Below are 25,209 nucleotides of genomic sequence, written 5' to 3'. Positions count from 1 at the left end.
GTAATTTTCTCAAGGTATCTATTCCTGGACTTTGTTGAAGCTTATATTTTGCTGAAAGTTTTGTCAAGTAATTTCATTTTGTCAAGTAATGTAATATTTCAACGTCTATTTTTGAGTTACGACACAATTTTACTTTCTTCCATGTCGTTTTGTACTTTATATATTTTGTATTTCTAAAATGTAGTAAACTTTTATTGGTAATGACATTGTAATCTGTTGACACCGGACCACAGTGTCAGTTCTATATTATAACTTCTATTAACAATTTCATCATTTCAAAAGACTGCAACACTGTGATACAATGAAAAGATAGGAAGTTGTCGAATGGACGGGGGAGATAGCGTATTGGTGAGCGCTCACCAATCTGGCGGACTCGACACGATTCCCGTCGGAGGTTTATTTGGGCTCTTCTCCCCCCGCCGTTGCCGTTCTTACGGCTACAAAAAAAAAGCCAAGTAAAGGACCCAACGAAAGAAAGCACTCACAATGAATGGAAAGAACCAGCAGTAGAAAGGGCCGCGGCCTAAACAAGTTCAAGATCGAAAAGAACTGCGTGACATCGGACACTCTAGGCCAGATGTTAGGCGGATGTTAGATTAAAAGGATCGCAACTGCATGCGTGTTGTTCGACATCGATCGTCCTATCTGTTCATCACATCGCATTGTGTCTTATAGCATTGTACATTGTGTGTGACTACAGATGATAAATATAACCCAACTATGCAGGTAATCAGTTCACACCAGAATACACAGATCAAAGGTACATCATCTGATGTCCCCGTGGCAAAATTAAGTCATTTCAACTAATACTGTGAGAGCCATAAAAGAATGTTGATCAGCGTAGTAGCTATGTGACATCCATAATATGACATACCTTCAAGCACTGATTGAATGTGCAGTTCGCAGCTTCACTTTACGTTCAGTTCGTACTTACACCTGCATGGCTTAATCTCTGAGACAAGCATATTAATCTTAGTCTTCTATAACATTTGTTCAGTCAGTCCACGATTTGCGCGTAATAAGTTTTCCCTTGCCAAATTATCGTGTTCGAGCAAAAAACTACTTTCTACATGTCAGAAAGTAAACAGTTCGTATTTCAACTTTAAATTAATCGGTAAATTTTGATATAGTCCAGAAACGTAACCACTAGAAGAAAGAGCAGATGAAAACCTACTGGCATGTTCCAAAATAAAAAGTGCTTTCCTTATTTAGCTAGAAAGACTAAGAGCAGCATCACCGACGTGATGGAAACATCCATCGAAAAGAGAGCATCAGAGTTAGCTAGTTACATTTCATTATAATTATCACTCAAGTAGAAACAATTGAATAGTGTATTCATATTGAAATGAACCCAAATATTTTCGGCTGACACTAGTCAGGGGTAATCGTCAGCAACTAGTAGAGAATTCAAAAGAACAGCGTCTATCAACAATCGTAACACAAAATATGACGTCACCAGCACCCTAAGCACGTCCCTAAATCAGCATGGCCCTAGATTCATTAGAACACGCTCTGAGAAAAGCTCACCCTAAACTCATCCGCTCAAGATTGATGCGGAACAATCAAAGGCCATAAATTCTGCATTCGGCAAACACTTGTTGGATAATCATGCCTGTGCGAAAAATCATCGAGACGACAGATTTCTTATACTCGGAAAGGATCGCTCACACTTTCATTTGGGTGCCTTGGAGTCGACTTTTATCAAAATGCACCAGCCAAGGCTGTGTCAACAAAAAGGTTCGTGTATCATCTAAAAATAGTACATTGAACGCTCTCGTATTCGACATTTCGTGCTGGTGACGTCATATTTTGTGTTACGATTGTTGATATACGCTGTTCTTTTGAATTCTCTACTAGTTGCTGACGATTACCCCGGACGAGTGTCAGCCGAAAATATTCGGTTTCATTTCAGTATGAATACACTATTCAATTGTATATTGAAGTTCTGTACCTCCAGGAGGCTGTTCAAGTAGAAACATACATAGAAATTTCCCCTCGATCAGAGATAGTCGATATATACCATGTCTGTGATGTGTTAGTAGAGTACTGCATTGCAACCAGGACATCATGTCTGAGGTATGTTTGAGGTACTGCATTGCAACCTGGACATCAAGTCTGGGGTATGTTTGAGGTGTGTTGGTACCAGAGGTGGTCAAAGTAGTCAAGAAATCTACTCAAGTAGAAGTAGAAGTAGCGACGAAAAAATATACTCAAGTACGAGTAAAAGTACTTCTTCCATAAGCAACCTAAAACTACTTGAAGAAGAAGTAGAATTGACTGACTTTAAAAGTACTCAAGTAAGTAAGTATAGTTATGAAAACGATCCTAATTCTTTCACATGGATTGTAAAAAGGTGCAAATTGAGATATGCGATAGGTGACGATCGAGCTTGATTCATATTGATGCATACCAACAGGTGTCCAATTTTCAATAGCATAAGTATATTCGTCCACATCATGGGATGAAAATGATAGTATTGATATGGAAATGCGATGCTAATTCTCAGTTTTCTCGAACAGTACGTTTTAGAAAATAGCATGGTATGGCGCCATTCCCCATATTATAAGGCCCATAGTTTAGTCGAAGAGCAATACGGAGAAGCTGTATAGGATACGGTGTAAACACTTTGCGAGATTAGTAAACGTTAATAAAAAATATGGTGGACCGTAAAAATGCCATATTGTGTAGCTTTATTTCGAGAAATTAAAGGCATTACTGCACTTGCTTTTATACTTCAACATGTCTCTGTTATCCAGACAAAAGAACTGATAATGATTATAACTCAAAGTATATGATACTGGGAATTGAAAGTTAAATATAAATACTACTTCTAAAAGCAGAACATGTATTTCATGTTTTTAGTCCAGAAAGTTTCAAAGGTGGTATGCTAAATAGCTCTGAAACTAAACAAAATATCAGAGTCCACTTTTCTAGATTTGGACACGCTATGGACATGTACATGCTAGATTACGATATGATAAGTAAATGCTAGATTGCGAAACATAAGTTTCAAGCGTTATGATGAGCCATATATACTGTGATGAATTATTTGATATGGACGAAGGGCGACAATGTGGTGTGAACGGAACAACGCCAACCCTCTACCTAAATTATATTCACAGATATTTTCGTGAAATCATACTAGCCACTCAGTATCCAGCACTGCGCGCGAAGCGCGACGAAAATTCTGGGCTTTACTAAACTTTTTATGAAAATTAAATGTTGATACTCCGTGAAAACAGCCCCGCAATTCCTCAGGCTATCTTCCTGATAGGAAGATTGAACTACTTCTACTTGACAAACCGAAAATAGCGAAAAGTAAGTAAGTAGATCACAAAATATTACGAAGTAGAAGTAGTGAAAATTATATCTACTTGAGTAGGTACCAGAAGTAGAGGAAAACTACTTGAGTACTTCGAAAAAGTAGAAGTACTTCGTTACTGACCACCTCTGGCGAGATAGTGTAATGGTGGCGCGTCCGGCTTCTCGGCCGGTAGGTCGTGGGTTCGATCCCCGGCCGTGTCAGACCAAAGACCCGAAAACTGGTATTCGCGGCTATCCTGCTAGGCGCTCAGCAATCACGGATAGCATGGAGGAGAAAAAACCGGCGGTGCAGACTAGGTGGCCTTACTAAGGCCGTACCGCATCTCCGTCGTCAAAGCATCTCGATTGTGCGGGCGAAAAAGAATACCATATCCCTCTCTATATATCTCTCTGGTTGGTACTACGTTGCCAAACTTGAATACACCCCATAGTTACCCTAGACAAGATGTCCTTATGTTTGGTATGCTCCTTATTGCCAAAATGGATGGCACCCTTTCAGAAATTAGGAGTATTGCGACATTTGCGAGTTGCGCCTGATCCGCGGTCCGCTGTTTACATTGTGGTCTTTGTAGTAGTCCGCTCGGTCCGCCGTTTAGTATTGCAAGTTCCGCTAGTTCCGCGGTCATCTCGTTCCGCCGTTTAGTATTGAGCTATTTTGTTATGGTCCGCTCGGTCCGCAGTTCCGCTCGGTCCGCCGTTTAGTATTGCAAGTTCCGCTAGTTCCGCGGTCCGCTCGTTCCGCCGTTTAGTATTGAGCTATTTTGTTATGGTCCGCTCGGTCCGCAGTTTCGCTCGGTCCGCCGTTTAGTATTGCAAGTTCCCCTAGTTCCGCGGTCCGCTCGTTCCGCCGTTTAGTACTGAGCTATTTTCTTATGGTCCGCTCGGTCCGCCGTTTAGTATTACATGTTCCGCTGTTCCGCGGTCCGCCGTTTTGAGTTGCCCCTCCTTTCATAAAAGTTCGTATTCTCACTTTCACGCCACGATCATTTCGTCTCGCTTAGTGACCATGCTACGTGTTGTGAAAACAGAGATGACAACTTCATGACTATTCGTTGCCTTGTGCTTAATCTTTGGATGCTGCGATACTATCAATCGAGTTTTCAGACTGTCGCGGTGGGACGAATTTATTAAAAGCACATTTCTCGTCGTCAAGCAAACCCATATTAGTTTATAAAGCGAATAAATTTGTTCCTCTAAATAATCGATTCTTACTCGACTAGAAACCTTGCAATGTGTACTCGATTTGAGTACTATATAGGACTACTCTTCTGAATATGTTTCATCCTTGAATTATCGCCGTTCTAACTGTGTGGATAGCACGTGCTTTTTATTTGCATCATAGCAATGCTATCACAATATAATTAAAGTGCTGACGCGAAAAGCATTCAGACTAGTTTTGGAAACCTTCCGCGAATACTATAATCTCCATGAATGCTTCATTACTCTTCCATTAATATAAAAAAAACGTAACCGTAAAAAGCATATGCGCGTGGACAGTATTTCACAATTTTAAGAGTCTCAGTTTAATAAGTTCAATGATGTATATTCTAACGCGACAATATTAGCTGAAAGTACTCACTACTCTTTAACGCTTCAAACCCTACGATGAATGCTTTTGAAATCATTACCAGTGCTGCGCTACGGCAATTAGGGATACAGTACCCGACAAGATTGAGAGTATAATGACGGAGGATGTGACTCTCAGTTTCGATTACAAAATAGTCATTAGATGATCTGAAATACGGCGAACTAACTTCCCTTGTAAGCTTGCATTTATTCTCTGGCTTTGCTGACGTACATACATGATACTGCTACCTGGGCTACCAGTGCCCCTGCATCCCTTACCAAGATAGGAAATCGTGAGGAACTGCACCGCACAGTAATATCATGCACTATGTACGACTCGAGTGAATAAGAAAAGAAGCATGCATCACATGATACGTATAGAGATTAGTTGGTGGCTCATGGCCTGCAATCTTCATCAGCCACTGAATGTTGCTGTCGATGGACTGCCGAAGTTAGGATAACTCTCAGCCGTGATATATTATAGAAATATCGGTCACCATTGTATTTTGCTTTCATACATTAATAAAATTCGGAGAACTGGCTCACGACTGAGCGAAGCTTCTCTGTATCACGGGAACTGAATAAATTTTTATAAATCAATAGCTATTATCAGGTCCTTTGTCATTTCGTGGATGGCTGAAGATTAGGGTTGCATTTAAAACAAACTGTTTTTTGATACAATTTGTTTAAAACATGAATTAAACAGTGTTTTAAACAAATACATTTTTAAAAAGAGCAAACTGTTATTTTCCATGCATTGTATAGTTATTTATGCCATAATTATTTAAATACTTTCGAAAGACATGTAGTATGAGCCTACGGACGACTTGCACCTAATATAGCCAACGTATACCCGTCGCTGAGTTCGTGATAAGTTGTAATAAGTTCATTTAGTTACTGCTTGATTTGAATTTCCTGAAGACCGTGGCGCACAAGGCCATAAATGGCAAAAAGCACCACTCATGTTTATGATAATAATAACATCACCACTTCGACAAAAAATTGGTACGATTACAGCCCAGCACCAGTGACAGAAAACGAACAAGTAAAAATTCTGTGGGATGTACCAGTTATAACTGACCGCGAAATCAGGAGCAACCGCCCGGATATAATCGTCAAACTAAAAAAGAAAAGAGAATGCTTATTCATTGAACTGGCTGTCCCAGCTGATCACAACCTACTGCAAAAAGAATCAGAAAAATACTCCAAATACGCAGACCTCAAAATGGAATGTGAGAAAATGTGGCGATGCAAAATAAACATTGTACCGATAGTCATTGGTGCTACAGGGGTCGTGAGCAAAAAACTCATGAGACATATCCAACAAATTCCGGGTAACGTTCGATTCGACATGATCCAAAAGATCACATTATTGGGCACTGTGCACATTCTTCGGAAGGCCTTGAATGCACCACTGGACTAAAATTACGCTTGTGAATCACAGCATAATTTCTGTAATTTCGATGCTTCATCTTCAATCATCTCTACCTCTGCTCTGTAACCCTTGCCAATTCTTCATCTGCTGCAATTCTGTAATCTGACTTCTCCGTGTATTGCATAGGAATAACAATTTGAATGTATTACTGAAATTTTAAAAATTTACTCCAATCTCGCCATTTTCCTTTGGGGGCAGGTTGCTCCCCGGATTATGTGTGTATCTACCAGTTTTACTGTGAATAAAGAATATAATAATAATAGCCAACGTATATGACATGGAGTGGCTGCAGCCTGCAACCCTCGAAATTGTTCTTGGTTCGACAGTAATAGCAAGTAGAGATAATTGGTGCGGATTGGGTGTTCTGATGATGTCAACCGCCGACCGTAAAAATGATGCATAATGATGTAGTCCTGGTTAAAGATACACTTGGTCTGTTTATGACGGTGGTCGGAATCCCTTTTCGTCGAAGGAGCCGCATTTACCCTACATTTTCAAGTGTCAATGTCACTCCATTTTGACGTCAAACTTATGATTTGTGACGTCATGACTAGATAAAAAAAACACAATAAAAACATGTTCTAAACAAGGGCCATGTACTAAATATGTTTGTTTCAAATTGATTTTTGTTTTAAATGCAACCCTAGATGCTCCCGTCATTCGGAAAAGAATCAACTTCGATTAACTAGACGGAGCATATTGCCCCATGAAGATATTTAATTTCAAAACTGCCATAAATTCTACTTTTCCTTGAAGTTGAAACATGTCTTGTTGACTTGTAATTGAGTGGCTATTTACGATGGTATTATTACTTCTGCTGGAGTTACTGGAGAACTGGCTCCTTTGGCGGCATCGGCTTCTAGCAATCATCTTATACGCATTTTCGTTGATTCAAATCAGTCCCTGATTTGAGTGACACTGGCACTGTCGGCACGTCTTATTTCGTAAAGTAAACAGCATCCCTCTCGTACAAAATACTAACCATTCGTAACCATTTGTGATAGATATTTTAATTGGCTACAGGATACCAACATAATAAATCACATGTAAAATAATAATTTCATTCGCTGTGCATCTTTCATCAGGCGTTATATGAGCGTCATATTCGAATTTTTACATGAGGTATTAAGGTACTGGATAAGAGTTGCTCGGATTTTTTTTAAATAAATGCATAGCAGTGTTTTCTCTGACATGACGGAGTTGGCGATTATCATGGTAACGCATTCCCATGCTGGAACAGAAATGTGTTGCAGGTTCAAGACCTACTGTGGGTATATAACAAATAACAATACCTGTGAGTGATTGAGGTTTATCTAGCCGAGAGCTCAGGATCATCAAAAAGAATATCTGCTATACGTGTAAAACGGACACAGCTGCCGTAACACCATTAATACTGAAACAACAACAGGAACATCATGCTATGTCGCAATGTTGCTTGGGTCTTGAATTGCGTATGCATGACGATTTATCAGTTGGGCTTGATCGTTGAAACAAACGTTCGCAAAGGCGACTGCACTAATCCACTCTCAATTCGAAAATCCAGTATATTTGAAAGCAACGTTTGAGACACAACTTTCGAACATCAAGCCAAATAACAGTTGGTGAAATGTCACTAGGTCAAAATTCAGAGAGTAGGGTTACCATATATTGAGATAACGTAACAATGACACTTTTCACGGGCTCCAAAAGCTACTGAAGCGGGATATAAAACCATATTTATGAAGCAGATTTCATTGGGTTGACTGATAAAGGTCATTTTTTTCCCGATTTGGCTCCCGAAATACCCGCTTTCTCCTTAGATTGTGAGTGTTTACTAAAGAAATGACATTTTAAGATTTCATCCCCGCGTAACCAATCGTCTGTATATAGCGCCAGAATTAAAAGTCTTTCGTGGTATTTTTGGGCATTTTAGGCTATGAAGGGGGACAAATAGTCCAAAAGGAGGATATTTGGGCGAAGGAAGGACATTTCTTCAAATATCCACCTAAAGGACGTATGAGGACGTATGGTAACCCTACCATGGAGCGAAGATTTACTTACTTTCCCAATTACGGAAATGAAAATCTATAGCATCGGTTCCTTACGAAACAAAGTCTTACTAAAGTTTATTGACGGGGCGTATTTTTAAGAGGTAAATTTTAGGTTGGGGAATATTTGATTGATGCATTTCTTTTCCATCCATTTACGTACAATGTGTAACAAAATCAAATATGATCAGAGTACAAATTTCGTGAAATACGCTCACGAACAATAATAAAATGGCTTATAAACGATCATTTGTTAACGAGACATCAGAAGGCGAATCGCCACCAGTTGCTTAACCACTGGGACGTATCATGCGGTTTGAACTGCACTGGGAGACGCGTTGTTTTGAGAAACAAGTGAGGGAGGGTCGTTGGCATATGGTCCCTGTGACATCAAAGTTGGTGCCATTCTCACGTGAGCGCCGTTATTGAACTCTGAAACATTTTGAGGCATGACCGGCAGGTTATTCATACTCTGGACGTATGTCGGCTGCGAATGGTATATTCCCGAGGACGGATACGGCGTATGTGTGCTGACATAATTCGCGGGCGGATGGTTCTGGTGGGTTGCGCCGCTACAGCAGCGTGCGGCGTGTATAATTACGATAATCATGGACGCGAAATTGAGTAAAGATATAATGACGTGCACCGCAATCAACCAGGACGAGTAAAAGGACAATGCGGCCGCAAATCCCGATATAACGCAGGAAGTGAATACGACGCATGCGGTGATAATGGCCAAAGTCATATTCGCAATATACATACATCTTGAGTGATACGACTTCACAAATACAGCCAAAATGCCCGTAACAATAGAAAATATCCCGCCCCAAATACCGGGCGATGCATAGGCAAAGCGATCGTGGGTCAAATAAAAAGTGTCCCAATCACTCTCGATATGATCATCGCTATATTGCAAAAAGTGTTCTATTGATTTACCAGTGATTGCTAGAGGGATTATGGTTAGGATAATCGACAGTCCGCCAATAGCTATCTCTGCGATGCCAATGCGAAATATCGTAGCCTTGTTTATCAGCAGCGGATGTTCACTCAGACCCGAGTACGGCGGTAGGTGTTGCCCGTTGTTGACGCCCACGTATGGCTGCGTCGATGTCTGTGGCATGTTCACATGAGAGCCGAGGTTCGGCGTCGCGTCAGTCGCATAATGATATCCAACGGCGGGGACGGTGTGCATATTAAATTCGTGCCCATTCGTTGGTGGCGGAACATCCGATGTAGCCTTGTTCCATGTGAGTAAAGCGTGGACTACCGCAACCAGCGCTGCGGCCGCATTCAGCATGGATATCAAGATATGGACGGCATGTACTCCTGATAAACCACCGGCAGACACACCAACTATCAAGCCAGCAACGACGCACGAAGCGCTCGCGGCGACTGCGAGAAAACAAGCAAAAATCATGTTGGCCAGGTACATGGATTGAGACTGGTCGCCCTTTGTGCCGTATCCGAGAATTCCCGCGATCATAGTGAGCAGGCCTCCCCAAAATCCCGGCGCGATAACTGTGTACGCACGTTGCGGGTCATCCGGGTCACTATTTACATATAAACGTAGAATCAGAGACATCAATTCCAACTCAATTACAAGTACAATTAGCAGTTTCCATGACACAGGTCACAACTGCTTCGAGTGGATGTAAAAATAATGAAAAATTGGAAAATTCGACTAGTCACTAGTTTCACAAATGGATGTGGTTGAAGGTCCGTGGACATATGAGCGTGCGACAATACAGCATGCGACACGTCGGCATGCGACAATTAAGGCATGCGACACATGAGCATGTGGGTTAAATTACGGGTTAGGGGTAGGTTAGGGTTGGATTTATGGTTAGGTTAGGGTTAGGCTTTAGGTTAGGATATATATAAGGGTTAATGTCAGGGCTATGTTTCGATTTAGGGTAAGTTTTTTGGTTATACAGTCACATGCTGAAGGGACGCACGCTGATGTGTCCTATGCTCATATGTCGGGCAACCGTGGTTGAAGGGTCGCATATACTTTACTTTAGGCAGTGAATCGGCGGGCTCGCAGATGCAATATGGCTATAATGAGTTGATATCACCATAGTGTCCTATATTGTGTGGACACAAGCAAACCTCACTGCTCAGTGAAAATGGTTTACGTCGACATTTGGCTAAAGGCAATTTGACGGTAATTTTTGACCGGCTTGCCGAGCGCGAAATTTGATAAAACGGGCGTCAATCGAACACTACCGCGTTACTGATTGCGAAAATGTTAAATTTATTGTGCTCACGGTCCTGGAACCCCGCAAAATCAGCCTCGAATATTGCATTGTAACGGAGTTTGGTATTGTGACACAACGATGCCGTCTAGGAGCAGGTGAAAAGGAGCGCAAACCGCATCCGTATTGGCCTTTGTTGCGCGGACGATTGAGCATTCGCACTCTCACTCTCTAGCACTTTGTCCTGATCTGCTCGGACGGCATGATTGCGTCACTATACCGAACTCCATTACAATGCAACATTCGAGCCTGATTTTTGGGGGGGGGTGGGGGGAAGGGTTGCAGGGCCAAGAGCAGAATAAAAGGTATATTCTTGCAATCAGTACCGCGGTAGCTTTTGATTGATACCTGTTTTATAAAATGTCGCGGTCAGCAAGCCGGTCAAAAATTACCGTCAAATTGCCTGTAGCCAATTGCAAAGTGTTACGTAGACTAATTTCACTGAACCGTGAGATTTGCTGGGGCCAACACCGTATAGGACACTATATCATACCTTAAGAGAGATTTCGGTATCGGGAATAAGAGGTATGTGCAATATTCATGACGTCACAGCATGGTAGTAAGGAGCCAGAGTAGTATAATCTGCCATTGCCTGAATGAGACTATTGGTACATTTCCTGTGGCTTACAGGAAGGTCCATTGGAAATGCCCAAAAATATAGCGGCAATGACTGTTGAGTAATGGCTGAATGATACGATCCATTTTATTCCAGATCTTATACGAATGGCAATAGAAATAGCCAAAGGTTCAAAAATCTATATTTACCGTAATATAGAGGTAAGCCCAAGTCGTTCTAATGACATTTCACTCATAAACACAAACAAAATACACAACTACTTTTAACTTATTAGGAACCAATATATCACAAGCCGGTATAGCTCAGCCTGAAATCTGCGTAAATAAATGCAGAAGATATCTAGATTCTAGATCAGTGGTTCTCAACCTTTTTTTCGACACGCCCTCCTTTATGATAGTGAGAAATTTCGCGCCCCCTTATCGTCATATCACAAAACCCAACCTGGAGGCTAGCAGCCCCAACAGATTGTTTGATGGCATGGAAGGTTATGAATGTTGATGAGAGAATTCAAAAATATGAAATTCGGTCTATAGCCTATATAGAGCAACACGCGTGAATTGGAGGTAAATCGTTTTCAGTTGACCGCTTCTTCGCGCCCTCTTCAGATGCTTTCACGCCCCTCTCCCCCTCCGAAGGGGGGCGCACCTCCAGGATGAGAACCACTATTCTAGATCATCACCAATGGAGTAAGTAGTCAAGTTTTAGGCAACATACCTAGATACTCTGCAAAACTAGAAGTACTTAATTATTGACCGTCTCTATGGTATTGATGCAAATATAAAATGATGCAATATACCTTAAATATGTGTAAGCTCCATCCAGAGCTCCTTGAATCACAAGAATTAACGGAATGATTGAAAGAGAGAGCGACAATCCTCCTATCACCATTTCCGCAATGCCGATTCGAAATATCGCAATGTTTTGCTTCAGCCTCAGATCAGCATTCGTTTCACGGGCTCTATAGACTTGTTGTCCTGATGGCGGGGGCGCTGGTGACGGATGAATATTCGGCGGTAGCTGAGCAGCATTCCGACTAGCCTGGTCTTGTCCGTCATGCATATCCAAAATGCTTCGGCTTAGTGCAGTAAAATTTGCTATTTAATAGAACTGAAACATTATAAGAAAATATTCAAATTGCGAACGGCGAGCATTATAACTAGGGTTGCATTTGAAACAAACACTTAGTTTCAAACATGTTTTAAACAGTGTTTTAAATAAAGGCCTTTTAAAAAAAGTTGTATAATTATGCCATAATTGCGTAAATACTTTCCAATACTTTTGTTTTAAATGCAACCCTAATTGTATCACTGACTTTAACGTGCGTTCGTATAGCAATAACATCTTGCAGTTCGGTATATCGAAACATAGCAATTTATCATAAAACAGTATAAACTGTAAACCTAAGTTCAGTAAGTTGCCGGATTGGAGAGGAAGATGAATTAAACCCCACAACAAACTCTGAGACCTATAAGGTTTCCATGCATTTTAGGATAACGGTGGTGATAGCATATCTGTACAGTCAGCATATATACTTTACATTTTCAGCTAATTAAAAAGAAAGATATGATAAGAGACGCATTTTAAATTGATAAACCATGCGAAACCAAGCTGGCATAGGTCGGAGGTTGTGTCATTTCCGTTGGCGGGTGATTATACCCTACTGGAGTGCTTCTTATCGCTTGGGGCGGCGGGTAATTAGATATTTGTTGGGTTCTGCCTATCGGCTGAGGTATATAATGACACGGCATAGGGTGTCCCTGATGTATTAACTGGTGTTGCTGGGCATACATCGGGAATGTATGTCCAATCGGAGCTTGCACGTATTGAAGCGGATGCCGTTGAAATATATTAGACACTTCGGGGTATTGATCAGCGGGAGCATGATTCGCATAGGAGGCATTTGCCAATACCTGGTAAGACCCCAAATTCTGACTCATACCAGCCCGGCTACAGCACAACATGCTATGTACAATCGCGATACACGCCAACGCAAAATTCAACACAGCTAAAAATGCGTGAATCACAATCAATGCCACATTCAAGGTCAATCCGGCTGACGTTCCTGATACGCAAACAGTGGTGAACGCTATTGCTGCGGTTACAATGGTGAAGAACGTCGTCGCATAATGCATGCGTCGTGAATAGCCGGCCTTCATGCAGACACCCAGGATTCCCGTAACAATCGCGAGCACCCCGCTTAAGATACCGGGCGAGACATAAGTCAAGGCGGCGTAGCGGTCGTCATACTCCGAGTATCCCCAAGCTCGATCTCTCCTGCTTTCTGCAACTACGGCCACCGGGAATATTTGCAAGATTACTGACGAAACCCCAATAATAATCTCAGCTCCTCCAAGGCGAGAAATCCATGCCTTCGACTTCCGCAATGAGACGAGATTATCTGCCGATACACCTTCGCAACGAGTCAATACTTGCTGCCTGCGTGCGAGTGGAACTTCAACCTGGAACGTTGCTGGGTGACTTTCACTTTGCCCATTTTGTGAGTCTTGCACGGTCGCATCTTTCACCTCCGTATGATCGAAACCCACCATATCTTCACTACTTAAATGATGAAGAATGACCCCAATAGTCCTAACATAGTGAAAATGAACATACGTTGGAATTGGAAAATTTAGACTATTAGGATGATGCAACAGCTAATATTCGGCTAATACTTCAAGGAACAGAAACAGTCAGGGGCCACTTCATAATTTCAATAACATACCATTACTCTCCGCACTGTAAATCATGGACGGTAAAATAGGTGTATTCATCAGATTTTCACCTTAATATGAGGTGTAAATCGGGTGAACGGCACTTTCAGGTACCGAAATATGCTCTCACACCGCTTCCGAAGGTTCAAAATGAGTCAGACCTAATTTACACCCAGCGCTATCATGCAAATCTAACGGATACACATATTTTTACACCCATGGACTTATAGAGCACCATCCTACGAAAGAAGTAGTGAGGTTACAGTCAATAATCATCAGATAGAGGGATGTCTATAGCATGCTGCATTCAGCTATACTTTGGCGAGCTCATAAGTCAAACAGTAGCTGTTATTTCTGCCCTTATTGTTTTGTTCCAGTCTCTGCGCATTTCGAGACTATGAATCCCACTATTTTTGGTCCATACTAAAATCACAAAGTAATTTCTTATATTTACGAAACCCTCTAGAACTTTATCTCAAATAATAGGCTATTCCTACAATTCCAACGGATGGTATTGGAAATCATTATGGTAACATCAAAAAATCATTTTTATATTTCGAATTGGGTCAATCGCATTTTTTGACATTCGATCATGATCAGAGTCAGTTGCAAAGCTCCGATTGGAATAAATTTGACAATATCAACATATTGTTTGTTGTAATATTAAAGTTCTGTGTTTCTCAAAGCCCATTGTGATAAAGTCTTAAGACACCTTAAACTTCTCGATCGCAATGCGGCGGTCTATTTGAAATTGAATTACTATGTAAGTCATTTTTTGCTAAACCTTTCCCAAAAATGCTTGAGACCTTACCATTTAGAAACCAAATATCAAATACTTATAGCAAAGTTTCAACATCAGACAGCGCTAGGTCATATTACAAATTTATCCATCCCATCACCTATACTCAATACTTGCAGTTCTAAGCATTTCGTAAGTTGTCGATGCATGCTCTGAAACGACACTCCGTAGAAGCAATAACACAACATGGTTAAATACGCCACCTGTGTGCAATGCTTTCGGCAGAAGACTTTCAGATTAGCTCTGGCTGCTCTCTAGAATTCGTTAACGAGCGATCCCTCGAGGCTATAACGCGTATGAATTCAAAGTACGAGTGATTCTCCTGACAAGATTCGGAACAATAACAGGAAAATGAAGCCGCATTCTCGCCAAAATCCCACACCCTGAAGCTAAAACTGTCATATCGAGACTATATAGTTTCTGCTGCATATTTTCAACGTGTGATAATTATATTTTTGTAAGTATAGAAGCCTGAAGGACGATCTTTCAAGTCAGAGGTTGATGTATTGCCAGTTGACATGCACCGCAGGAAATCTCAATAAGTTTGAACACTTTAAAAAGTCGATTCCCTCTGTGTTGCGAACATGTTGCCTTCCTGACGATCTTTTCCGCAACGTCAATCCGTGGTGAATGTCCTGTTAGATCGGTGTACATCATTTCATCCGTGAAAGTACGCTCACAGCGAATAGAAGACGAATTCACACCCAAAGGGTGTTACTCGAAAACCAAGCCCGTGGTTATAAATCTTACGTGCCCATAGTCAGCGCATTATTTGGATTGAAATGTCGTGTTTAATTTATACCTCGGTGTAAGTCTGAGGTAGGTTTGGTGTACAAGGCTGCATTTTATTACCGGTATATCACTGGTATACGTAAGTGTTAATACACATTTTTTGCTAAAAGTATATGACGGAATGACCTGCCATACATGCATGTTTTCTGGGATCGAAACGCAGTCCGCATCGACTGAGCAAGTATAGGTTCAATTCGGTGCCGCAACATTTGCCAAGCATGCCCATAGCATTATATCGTATGCAGTGCTTGTAATCATCACTGTATCGACTATAATTGAAGATACGGCCCACGTAAATATTGTGGCGATCGCACCGGTGTAGCGATTAGCACGGATATAGTGAAAAATTTTTTCGTACGGGATATGCAAGAATCTCATTGACTACGTTGGTTACTAGGGTTGCATTTTAAACAAACGGTTGTTTAAAACACGATTTTAAACATGTTTTAAGCAGCGTTTCAAATAAAGGCTTTTTACAAAAAATTTGCTTTTTCAAGTTGTAAGATTATGCCATTGTTCTGTAAATACTTTCCAAAAACAAGTTGTATGAGCCTATACGCAGGAGTATCACTCGATAAATCTTACGTACACGAGTGGGGATGGTGGGAACCCTCAAAATAGTCGGTTCATCAACTATAGTACGTATATATTCGGTCAAGCGAGCTATGCTTACTCTGTTTTTCCAATTGTCAATGTCAATCCACTCTGACTTCACAACTGAATATTCGCGACGGCACGGCTTAAAAAACAATGCAAAACATGCTTTAAACAAGGGCCTTGTTTTAGACATGTTTGTTTTAATTTATTTTTGTTTTGAATGCAGCCCTATTGGTAAGTCATCGTAGAAATCCCCGTGATAATATCGCTGAACCTCTAATGTACTAAAAATGTAATCTCACGATGAGTGGCAATGATTATTGAAAGATAGGTATTATAGCGTATAGTATGTGACATGTCGTCAAAGTAGTCAAGAAAGTTCATATTATAAGGGCCTAACTTTAGGCGAAGAGCAATACGGACAAGTTGTATCTTTTAGGGTTTCAACACTTTTCGCGATTAGTATACGTTAATAACAATTTGTGGAATGTAAAATTTATATTTAGTGTAGCTTCACTTTCGGAAAATAGAGGCATTACTACACTTGCTTTTACGCTTCAACATGTATGTTCTGCAGAAAAGAGAACTGTATGATAGTCGAAATTGAACGTGAAATGCAAGTACCAATTCTAAAAAGTGGAAACATATTTCATGTATTTTGTACCTGAAGCTTCAAAGGGGATCTGCTAAAATAAATGTAACGTTAAAAAGAGCCAGACTTTCCAGACTAGCAGGACACATCATGGGCTGCTAGATTACGATATTATAGGTAATTGCTATATTGCGAAACGGTAGTTTCAAACGTTATGGTGGGCCATATTTACTGTGATGAAATATATTTGATATGCGCGTCTATGCGGTGTGAGCAGAACCATAAGCAATCCGGCACCTAAATTATATTCACTGATACTTTCGTTGAAACATATATATCACTCCATAACTACTGTGCGCGAAGCACAACAAAATTTCTGACTGGGCTTTACTCAACTGATTCTGGGCTTTACTCAACTTTTATGGAAATTAAATGTTGGTACTCCGTGAAAACGGCCTAGAAATTCCTCACCCTATCTTCCATAGCCGTGGATTAAACAACTTCTACTTGACAAACTGAAAATAGCAAAAAGTAAGTAAGTAGATCACAAAATATTACGAAGTAGAAGCAGAGAAAATCAGAACTACTTGAGTAAGTACCAGAAGTAGAGGAAAACTACTTGAGTACTTCCAAAATGTAGAAGTACTGCGTTACTGACCACCTCTGGTGATAATGGTCCATATACCAAGACGCAGTCAAAGAAGTGATTGGTGATACTCAGGTATCACGAATTTAAAATGAATTGCCCTGGTCTAAAGACAAAGCCACTTCAGCAGGTAGGACTAGTATAATTCTTAAGTACTTCAAAAAGCAGAACTATTTTATTACGGAGACTGACGACGTAACCACCTTTCCTTATACCCAAGTCGCGAATGGGGACTTACCGTGTGCGATCGAAGCGTACATGCCTGCGTACATATGGTTTACAACTTCAAAGCGGCAGTGAGCTAGTTCAATTGTCTTACTTTCCGATAGGCTACATCCCGAGTTGTTCTTGTCATTGACTTCACAAGAATAGCGGAGAATGGTTGTTTTTGAGAAAGTAAGATATCAGCAACGGTTAGGTTGATATCACTTCATTTCACGTAGCTGGCATTGCCACGTAGCGCATATTATTGAGCAGCAAGATCAATCGAGACTTGTAGTAGCCTATACAATGATCAGGCAATGAGTACAAAAATAAAGACCACCCTGTCTCTAATCATCAGATATATCTATATAAAAATGCTAGGCTGTCCAATAGTATATTTGCTTCCTAAGGTTCAATGGACATTTCCACGCAATATATAAACCTAAGCATAGATCTGATGGATGAACGAACGCAATATTTATTGCCCGACAAAATCATAAAATACTTGAACTGTGATGAACAAGGAGTACAAAAGTGACCTTTGAAGCAATTCATGAAAAGTAGATATATTCTTCCCCGTTTCAGGGGTAATTGGAAGCGGGTCTCGGATAAGTTAGGTCTATGCGATGTGGAAATGCTTGCGCATTGAGCATGATTCACAGCGCATGCCAACAAATCGATATCTTTGACCAGCATGGCATGCGTCGAAAAAGCTTGTTGCTTTTGCTTCCAGAAGATCATAGTTGCTGTCATGTATAGTGCCAAGAGATAAGGTTGACTGGAACCCGTGGTACATTAGTTTAGAATGTAGATCTTATTGGTGCTCGTGTGAGTTAACTATAGTTGTCGCCGACATCCAAACGCCAGTATTCTACCTTATTAGCATAGCGCTTGAAACATTCTCGGGCTACCTCTGGCGCATTCACGAATTGGCACGGTGGCAAATGGATTTGCACAAGTGCATAGGTGCATACGTTGATTTTAACTTATCGGAGACACTGCTTCAACTCTTCGCGGTAGCAATCTACTTCAGGATAGCCATGATACATGACATATACGCAATCGCAATCTGTGGCGTTAGGCAGCATTTCGACTCGCCGCCCATGCCAAAATGCTTATGCGCGATCTCTATCATACCGCCGTTGATGTAATAATCGCGCAGATCAGGTTCATCTAGCATGGCGTAGGCAACGACAGTGTTTTCGGGAGGGATTCTGCTGTGCTTATCGAATGCGATCAGGGATCCGGCTTTGATGAAGTATCTCCTTGCCATTCATCGGTGGCAGTACTTGGAGGCTTGGAGCGCGAAGTATATCAGTGATAATACAAGCGACGCAGATGCCGCCTTCATTGCATTGATTACATTTTCTCGCGTCCAATTATCTTCCCTGATGGAAAGGAGGAGATCACATCATCATCACGTAATGGTTTTGATCAGTGATACCTAAATCCCAACCGTGGCTCTCAGAGCCGCATATGGCTCCAAGATAGCCTTCTTGCAGCTCTGATTGACTTCTGAATATGCCACAAAATATAATGGATAGTTGTTTGTTTCTATGAATACTAGCCAATTTCTGTATATGAATGCTAAAATTGGGGATATTAGTTATGGCTGAAGCCGCCCAACGCCGCTTCTGAAAACGGGGAAAGTGAATTCTTGCAGACTAGCGTGGAGGAACACCAGGGGTGTTAAAAAAAACTTGAAAATAATTTCATCGGCATGGTTGTCAAATCGTCAGGCTACCTACAAAAACGTCCTACACCAAATTTGACTCAATTCCAACAAGTAGAAGCCGAGGTCATTCAAATTGAAATTTCGGTCATTTTTGAAATAATAGTATTGACGGAGACCAATTTCGTCACACCGACATGACCTAAAACCGTGTTCCAGGTATGCCTGAAGAGGCAAGGATGTCTTTTCCACTTGTTTTGATCTTGACAAGGGCATATGGTGGAGTTTGGATGAAGACATCGCCAGTAAACGAAACAACGATATGACACGTATTAGCTGGAAATTAGTCCACTTCATTGAAATAGACACGTTAAAACGATGATGAGATAATTTTCAAATAGTGTACTTTACGCACTGAAATTATTGACCGCGAAAAGGAAACGAACTGATATTAAGCACGTAAAATACGGGTAAATATATTTCTAAAGCGATAGTCTATATCAATATTCTTTGTCGGTCCATTGTAGATTTCTTCACGATACAATTTGATATTACATAATATTTTATTATTTGCTCTGCAGCACTCCGATACTACTCTCACATGCGAATTATAAGACTAATGGGCATCGTGACAGATCTTATTCCTATCAAAAGTTATCGTCTTCTCTTCATGGCATCCTCCACATTCGGTGAATACCATCTAATTGTATATATATATCGTGGTAAAACACCAATGATTTTTATTACTATATGACAAGAAGGGGGGTCAGGTGGTAGGCTATTGAAAGACCATAAAACGACTAATGTGCTTTATAAGTTCAGTGGGTAACCATTTAGTTTCCCTGAAGCTCGTAAAGTTTCGAGCACATACAAATTTTTAGTATCCCTGTTTGTGTGAAGTACCAGAAATGCTTTTTCAACTCATATATAATATTAATTGGCATAGCCCATTCTCAATTGCATTCAGCACCATTTTAAACCCCCTGGATCAGTCAATGTCAAGTATCAGAGAAATATTCGAACACTGAGCTGCTGAGGAATGCAATTGATGTCTCTGTAAATGAGATTTTGGGAATGGCGACTTTGCTATCCGTAAAAACTTCGAATCAAGGCAGAGAGACATCGGTATGCCCTGCATAACCGGGCTGGATTTCGAGAAATCTAAATTGGTCCGACAAAAAGACTTCTAGGTATGACAGACAGAGAGATTCTAGTTGCTGACGATTATCCCTGACGAGTGTCAGCCGAAAATATTCGGATTCATTTCAATATGAATATACTATTCACTTGTGTTCTATGCTTTCGACAGAAGTTTTTTAGATTAGCTCTGGATGCTCTCTAGATGCGTTGACGAGAGATCCCTCGAGGCTACATCGCGAATGAATTCAAAGTACGAGTGATTTTCCTGGCAAGGTTCGGAACAATAACAACAAAATTAGGCCTCATTCTCGCCAAAATCCCGCACCCTGAAGCTAAAACTGTCATATCGAGACTATAGTTTCTGCAGCATATCTCCAAAGTGCGATAATGATTGTGTAGTAATTATTGAAGGTCGATGTTTTAAGTAATAGTTGGATATATTGCCAATTGACTTATACCACCGGAAATCTCAATAAGTTTGAAAACTTTAAATAGTCGATTCTGCCGGTGTAGCGAACATCTCGCTATAAATCTTCCGTGCATAACGCATACGTTTCAACGTCCCCACGTGCAAGCATTATGTTGATTAAGAGGTCGTGTTTGATTTATACCATGGTGTAAGTCTGAGCTATAGGTTATGGTTTCGTGAACAAGGCTGCATATTCATACCTGCATATTGCGGGTGGTACACGGGTGTTAACAGACATTTTTTCGCAAAGAATATATGGCGGGATGAGCTGCCCGTCACGTACCTGCATGTTTTGTGGGATCGACTGAGCACGTCAAGGTCCAATTCGGCACCCCAACATTTAACCATAGAATTATCATATGCATTGCGAGTAATCCTCACTGTATTGACCATAATTGAAGATACGAAACACGTGAATATGGTGGTAATCGCGCCGCTGTAACGATTAGCACGCATTGTGATTACTTTCTTCTTATGCAAGAATCTCAGTGACTACGTTGGTAAGTCATTGCCCAATTCCTCTAATGTACTCGCAATGAAATCCCACAAGAATTGGTGATGGTTATTGAAAGGTAGGTAGTATAGCGTTGAACGTGATAATAATCCATACCAAGCCGCAGCCAAAGTAGTGATTGGCGATACACGAATTCATAATGAATTACCCTGGTCTAAAGACATAACCACTTCAGTAATTGGGTCTAGTGGGCTTACGTATTCCAAAAAGTGGAAGTGTTTTATTACTGACCACGTAAACACCTTTCGCTATATCTGTCTCGCAGTGTTGGGATGACTCGAGTGATGACTTGACTCGAGTCAGACTCGAGTCACCTTTTTCGTATGACTTGACTTGACTCGAGTCAATTTGCTAAAATGACTTGACTTGACTTGACTCGGCGTATACAAAATGTGGATTGACTCGTGACTCGGAGCAAAATTCACGAGTCAATTTCAAGTCATCAAGCAATCGATGTCGATGAAAATCGTGTATCTTGCATATGTTCGGATTGTACGCGAAACGCTGGTGTAACCAGTTAGAGCTACCGATCATTCAATAATCGTGCGTTTTAATAAGCACCGATTGTTCTCTCACAAATAAATTGACCGCAAACGAAGTGATCGAAGCTTACAGTAGGGATGGTGTGAACCTTTGAAAGGTTCTGGTTCGTGTGAACGCGAGCCTTTTTGAAAGGTTCTGTGTGAACGCGAACATGAACCTCATGACGTCACGTGACGTCATATTGCTACTTCAACCCTACATTTCAGTGAAGTGATAGCCTGTATTATTGTACGTACACGATGCCTCGCGACGACTCGGGCAACATAATGCCACAATGCTGAAGTACATTGACGTTTTAAACGTCGCCAAATATATCAACTGGAGCAATCAAATAATAAAATGATCCCATGAAATCAATATCTTCCATCGCTTTGCCAACAATTTCGATGACGGCTTGCCAGGAATATAAGCTTACATCTTAACGGTCTAGGCCAGACCAGACAATGTATTCGGCGTCTGAGTATTGCTACGTTGATATTGAGCAGAGTGTAAAACGGGGTTCTATACTAGGTACCGATATTACCCCAATAACAAATTATACAGCAGTAGCCAACAACCCAATCGCACGGATTTGGTTTTTATGATACAATAAACATATGAATTCAAGATTGACCCCTTCCGCCTGCTAGATTTTTTACATCAGACTTAACGATATCAATTTCATTGATTGGTAAAATAAGCGTCATTCGCTGACTCCCTACATATATGTAGTGTATTTCGCTCTTGATGTTGTGTGATTGCGGGTCAACCTCAGATCAGAAAATTTTGAGATTGTCAAGGTGCATGCTCGATTAGTGTTGATATTTTTTACGCTGCCAGCGCCATGTATAGAGTGGTCCGCAGTTGAAATGGAATTAATTTCAGCCAAAGATGTTATATTGAAGCAAAACTTGTACTATATGAAAAAGGTTCACAGTGCAGAACCTATAACAAGGTTCGTCTGTGAACATGAACCTTTAAATCTCTGAGGTTCACTCACAGAACGCGAACGTGAACCTCGCGGTCACAACATCCCATCGTAAACTAGTATAGTAAAGTAAAGTAATTTAATAGCAAAATGTATATTTCTGTTCTCTGTTTTTAACTTAACCTAACCTCTTGTCTTATTGAAATTGAATTGAAATATAGCTTATATAGTCCTCAACCATTGGCACAGACTAGAATTGTATCATATCAATTTGTAAATTGGTCATGTTTTGCATCTCATCAATTCGTTTCTCTATTCTCTATTTTGGCTGGGAACTATAATCCGAGGCTATGAAATTCGTTACGTATTTAAGCATTTCTACGTATATGTGAGCGATAAAGCGCCTTTTTGCGTTGATATTTAACTCTATATTCGTTCTATAGGTCCAGAATCAATGACCACTCAATCTGTATTTCAGACAGCTAGTAAGATGCAATGACGTAAGCATGCCTCATACTTCGAAAAGGCAACTTGACTTGAATTGCGACTTGACTCGTGACTTGACTTGATTTGACTTGACTCGAGTCACCTCCAAAAATCGAGTGACTTGACTTGACTCGAGTCACCTTCGCAAATCGATTGACTTGACTTGACTCGAGTCGAAATGTGCAATGACTCGAAATGACTCGTGACTCGAAGGTAGTGACTTGGTCCCATCACTGCTGTCTCGTGAATTGGGACTTGCCAGGTGTGATTGAAGCGTACATACCTATGCCAGCACACATACAGTTTATATCTTCAAAGAAGAATTGACCTAGTTCAATAGTCTTACTCTCCTCTGATAGGGTTACCATATTTTGGAATCGGGAAAGAAGGACACTTTTTCACTGGAGTAAAATCCGGAGAAAATGGTAAATTTATCACGAAATTGTGGTTGGTTGACTAAAGAAACAAAGGTCAACTTTCCGGCTCAACTCCCGAAATTCAGTTTTTCTTTTACATTTTCCGTTGGCTGGCTAAAAAAATTAAAATATAAGAGGTCGCCGTGTACGTTCGAACCATGGATTTCCTGTTTAGCGTCAATTATGCCCTTTTTTACTCGAATCTATCCATCATCTCAGCTCTGAAAGCTGTAAATGAAGACGAATTGCCAAAAAGGTCGACATTTAGGCGTCCTCGAAGGACATTTTCAAAAACCCGAAAAAGAAGGACAAATCATGATAAAGCAGGACATATGGTAAACCTACCTATGAGCTCCATCCAGAGTTGCGTCCCAATCTTGGTCGATGCTTCCGACTTGTAGCTCGGCTCACTGTTTTCGTCTGGACCAGTGGTTCTTAACCTTATCTCAAGCGCCCCCCAGGAGGCGATTTGGATTTTGAAAGAGGCGGAAACGCTCAGTGAGCCAAATGGGGGGGGGGCTGGGCTCAGGGGGCGGTATGGAGGGCGCTGAAGAAAAGTTGTCTCGCAGTAGATGGTGTAGTAAGGACATATGATTATATAGTAGAACAATAGTTCTATATATCCGTGAGTTCTCATTGCAAACTTACATTCGACAAAATCTGTCAAATCACAACGTTTGTCGTTGCGCTCATCGCGAAATATCCACCCACAATGTTTTCATGAATGCAGTGATTTATTTTAATTCATGTAAAATGAATTTGGCGTACTTTTGGATTGCCAATTCGCTGTTAAAACACTCCCGTCACGCTAGCTACTCCAAGTCATTTCTACGCCTTCCTATCTTTTATTGTATCGCAGTTATGTGGTGTTTTGGAATGATGGCAATATTATTAAACTGATAGTTAAACTGATTGCTGGGGTTATTTTCCACAAAATATTTTGAGCTAGGTATTGTATTTTGCGGCGCACTGCATGTCGAAATCGAAAAGGTACTGTACTGAACAACTTTTGAGAGTAATGCCCTTTGTACATAATATATGCTTTAAAGCTTTTGGACCAAAGTGATTACCTAAATATACTTGTATTTGAGAGCTACAAAGTTAAATCGTCAGAATCTTCCTTCATCGTATCATAACGGATGATACTGCTTAGTGTTATTAACCGCATCCACGTTAACGCCAAGAGCTTGGTGCCGTGCTAAATTTAATACGAGCAAATCTCTACCACATTCTCAGTTGATTTAGTAGTCACACAAAGCAATAAAGCAAAACCCAATACGATTAACATCCCCGTATGGTCAATCGCCCGTAGGCCTTACCCGATGGTTGTTATAACAACCTGGATTTGATCTCGAAAATAGCACATACAATTATACTGTTAATTAGTCGAGTGGTCTAAAGGAGAGTTCGTTGCCGACCCGAAACCGGACTTCAACCGCTTACCCATTGTTTTTTAATACAGGCCTTTAAAAAGGGGCGCTAGACCCAGACTATATTTTGATAGAAGCGCTGGAGAAAAAAAGGTTAAGAACCACTG

The 25,209-nt window shown here is 40.8% G+C and overlaps 1 protein-coding gene across 1 annotated transcript; it reads right to left on the bottom strand.

Annotated features, from left to right (window-relative positions):
* Window positions 1-7,616: 7,616 nt before the first annotated feature.
* On the bottom strand, window positions 7,617-12,243 carry LOC145435035 (uncharacterized). Its single transcript, XM_080312316.1, has 2 exons — window positions 11,981-12,243; window positions 7,617-9,902 (listed from the first exon to the last, which is right to left on the bottom strand). Exons 1-2 carry the CDS (start codon window positions 12,241-12,243, stop codon window positions 8,660-8,662), a joined length of 1,506 nt encoding a protein of 501 aa, XP_080168442.1. The 3' UTR covers window positions 7,617-8,659.
* Window positions 12,244-25,209: the final 12,966 nt, after the last annotated feature.

This window comes from Botryllus schlosseri, chromosome 3 (genome assembly GCF_051294905.1).
Source record: "Botryllus schlosseri isolate E-star chromosome 3, Bs_hap1, whole genome shotgun sequence".
NCBI lineage: Eukaryota > Metazoa > Chordata > Ascidiacea > Stolidobranchia > Styelidae > Botryllus > Botryllus schlosseri.
Note: the sequence above shows the minus strand (reverse complement) of the source record. Positions and strands in the feature narration are given on the sequence as shown.

Excerpts from the sequence above, each read along its gene's own strand:
- LOC145435035 (XM_080312316.1), bottom strand. The coding sequence starts at position 12,243 with ATGCATGACGGACAAGACCAGGCTAGTCGGAATGCTGCTCAGCTACCG. Across the intron at positions 9,903-11,980 it reads GGAGCTTACACATATTTAAG|TGACCCGGATGACCCGCAAC; the intron begins GTATATTGCATC and ends ATATGTAAATAG.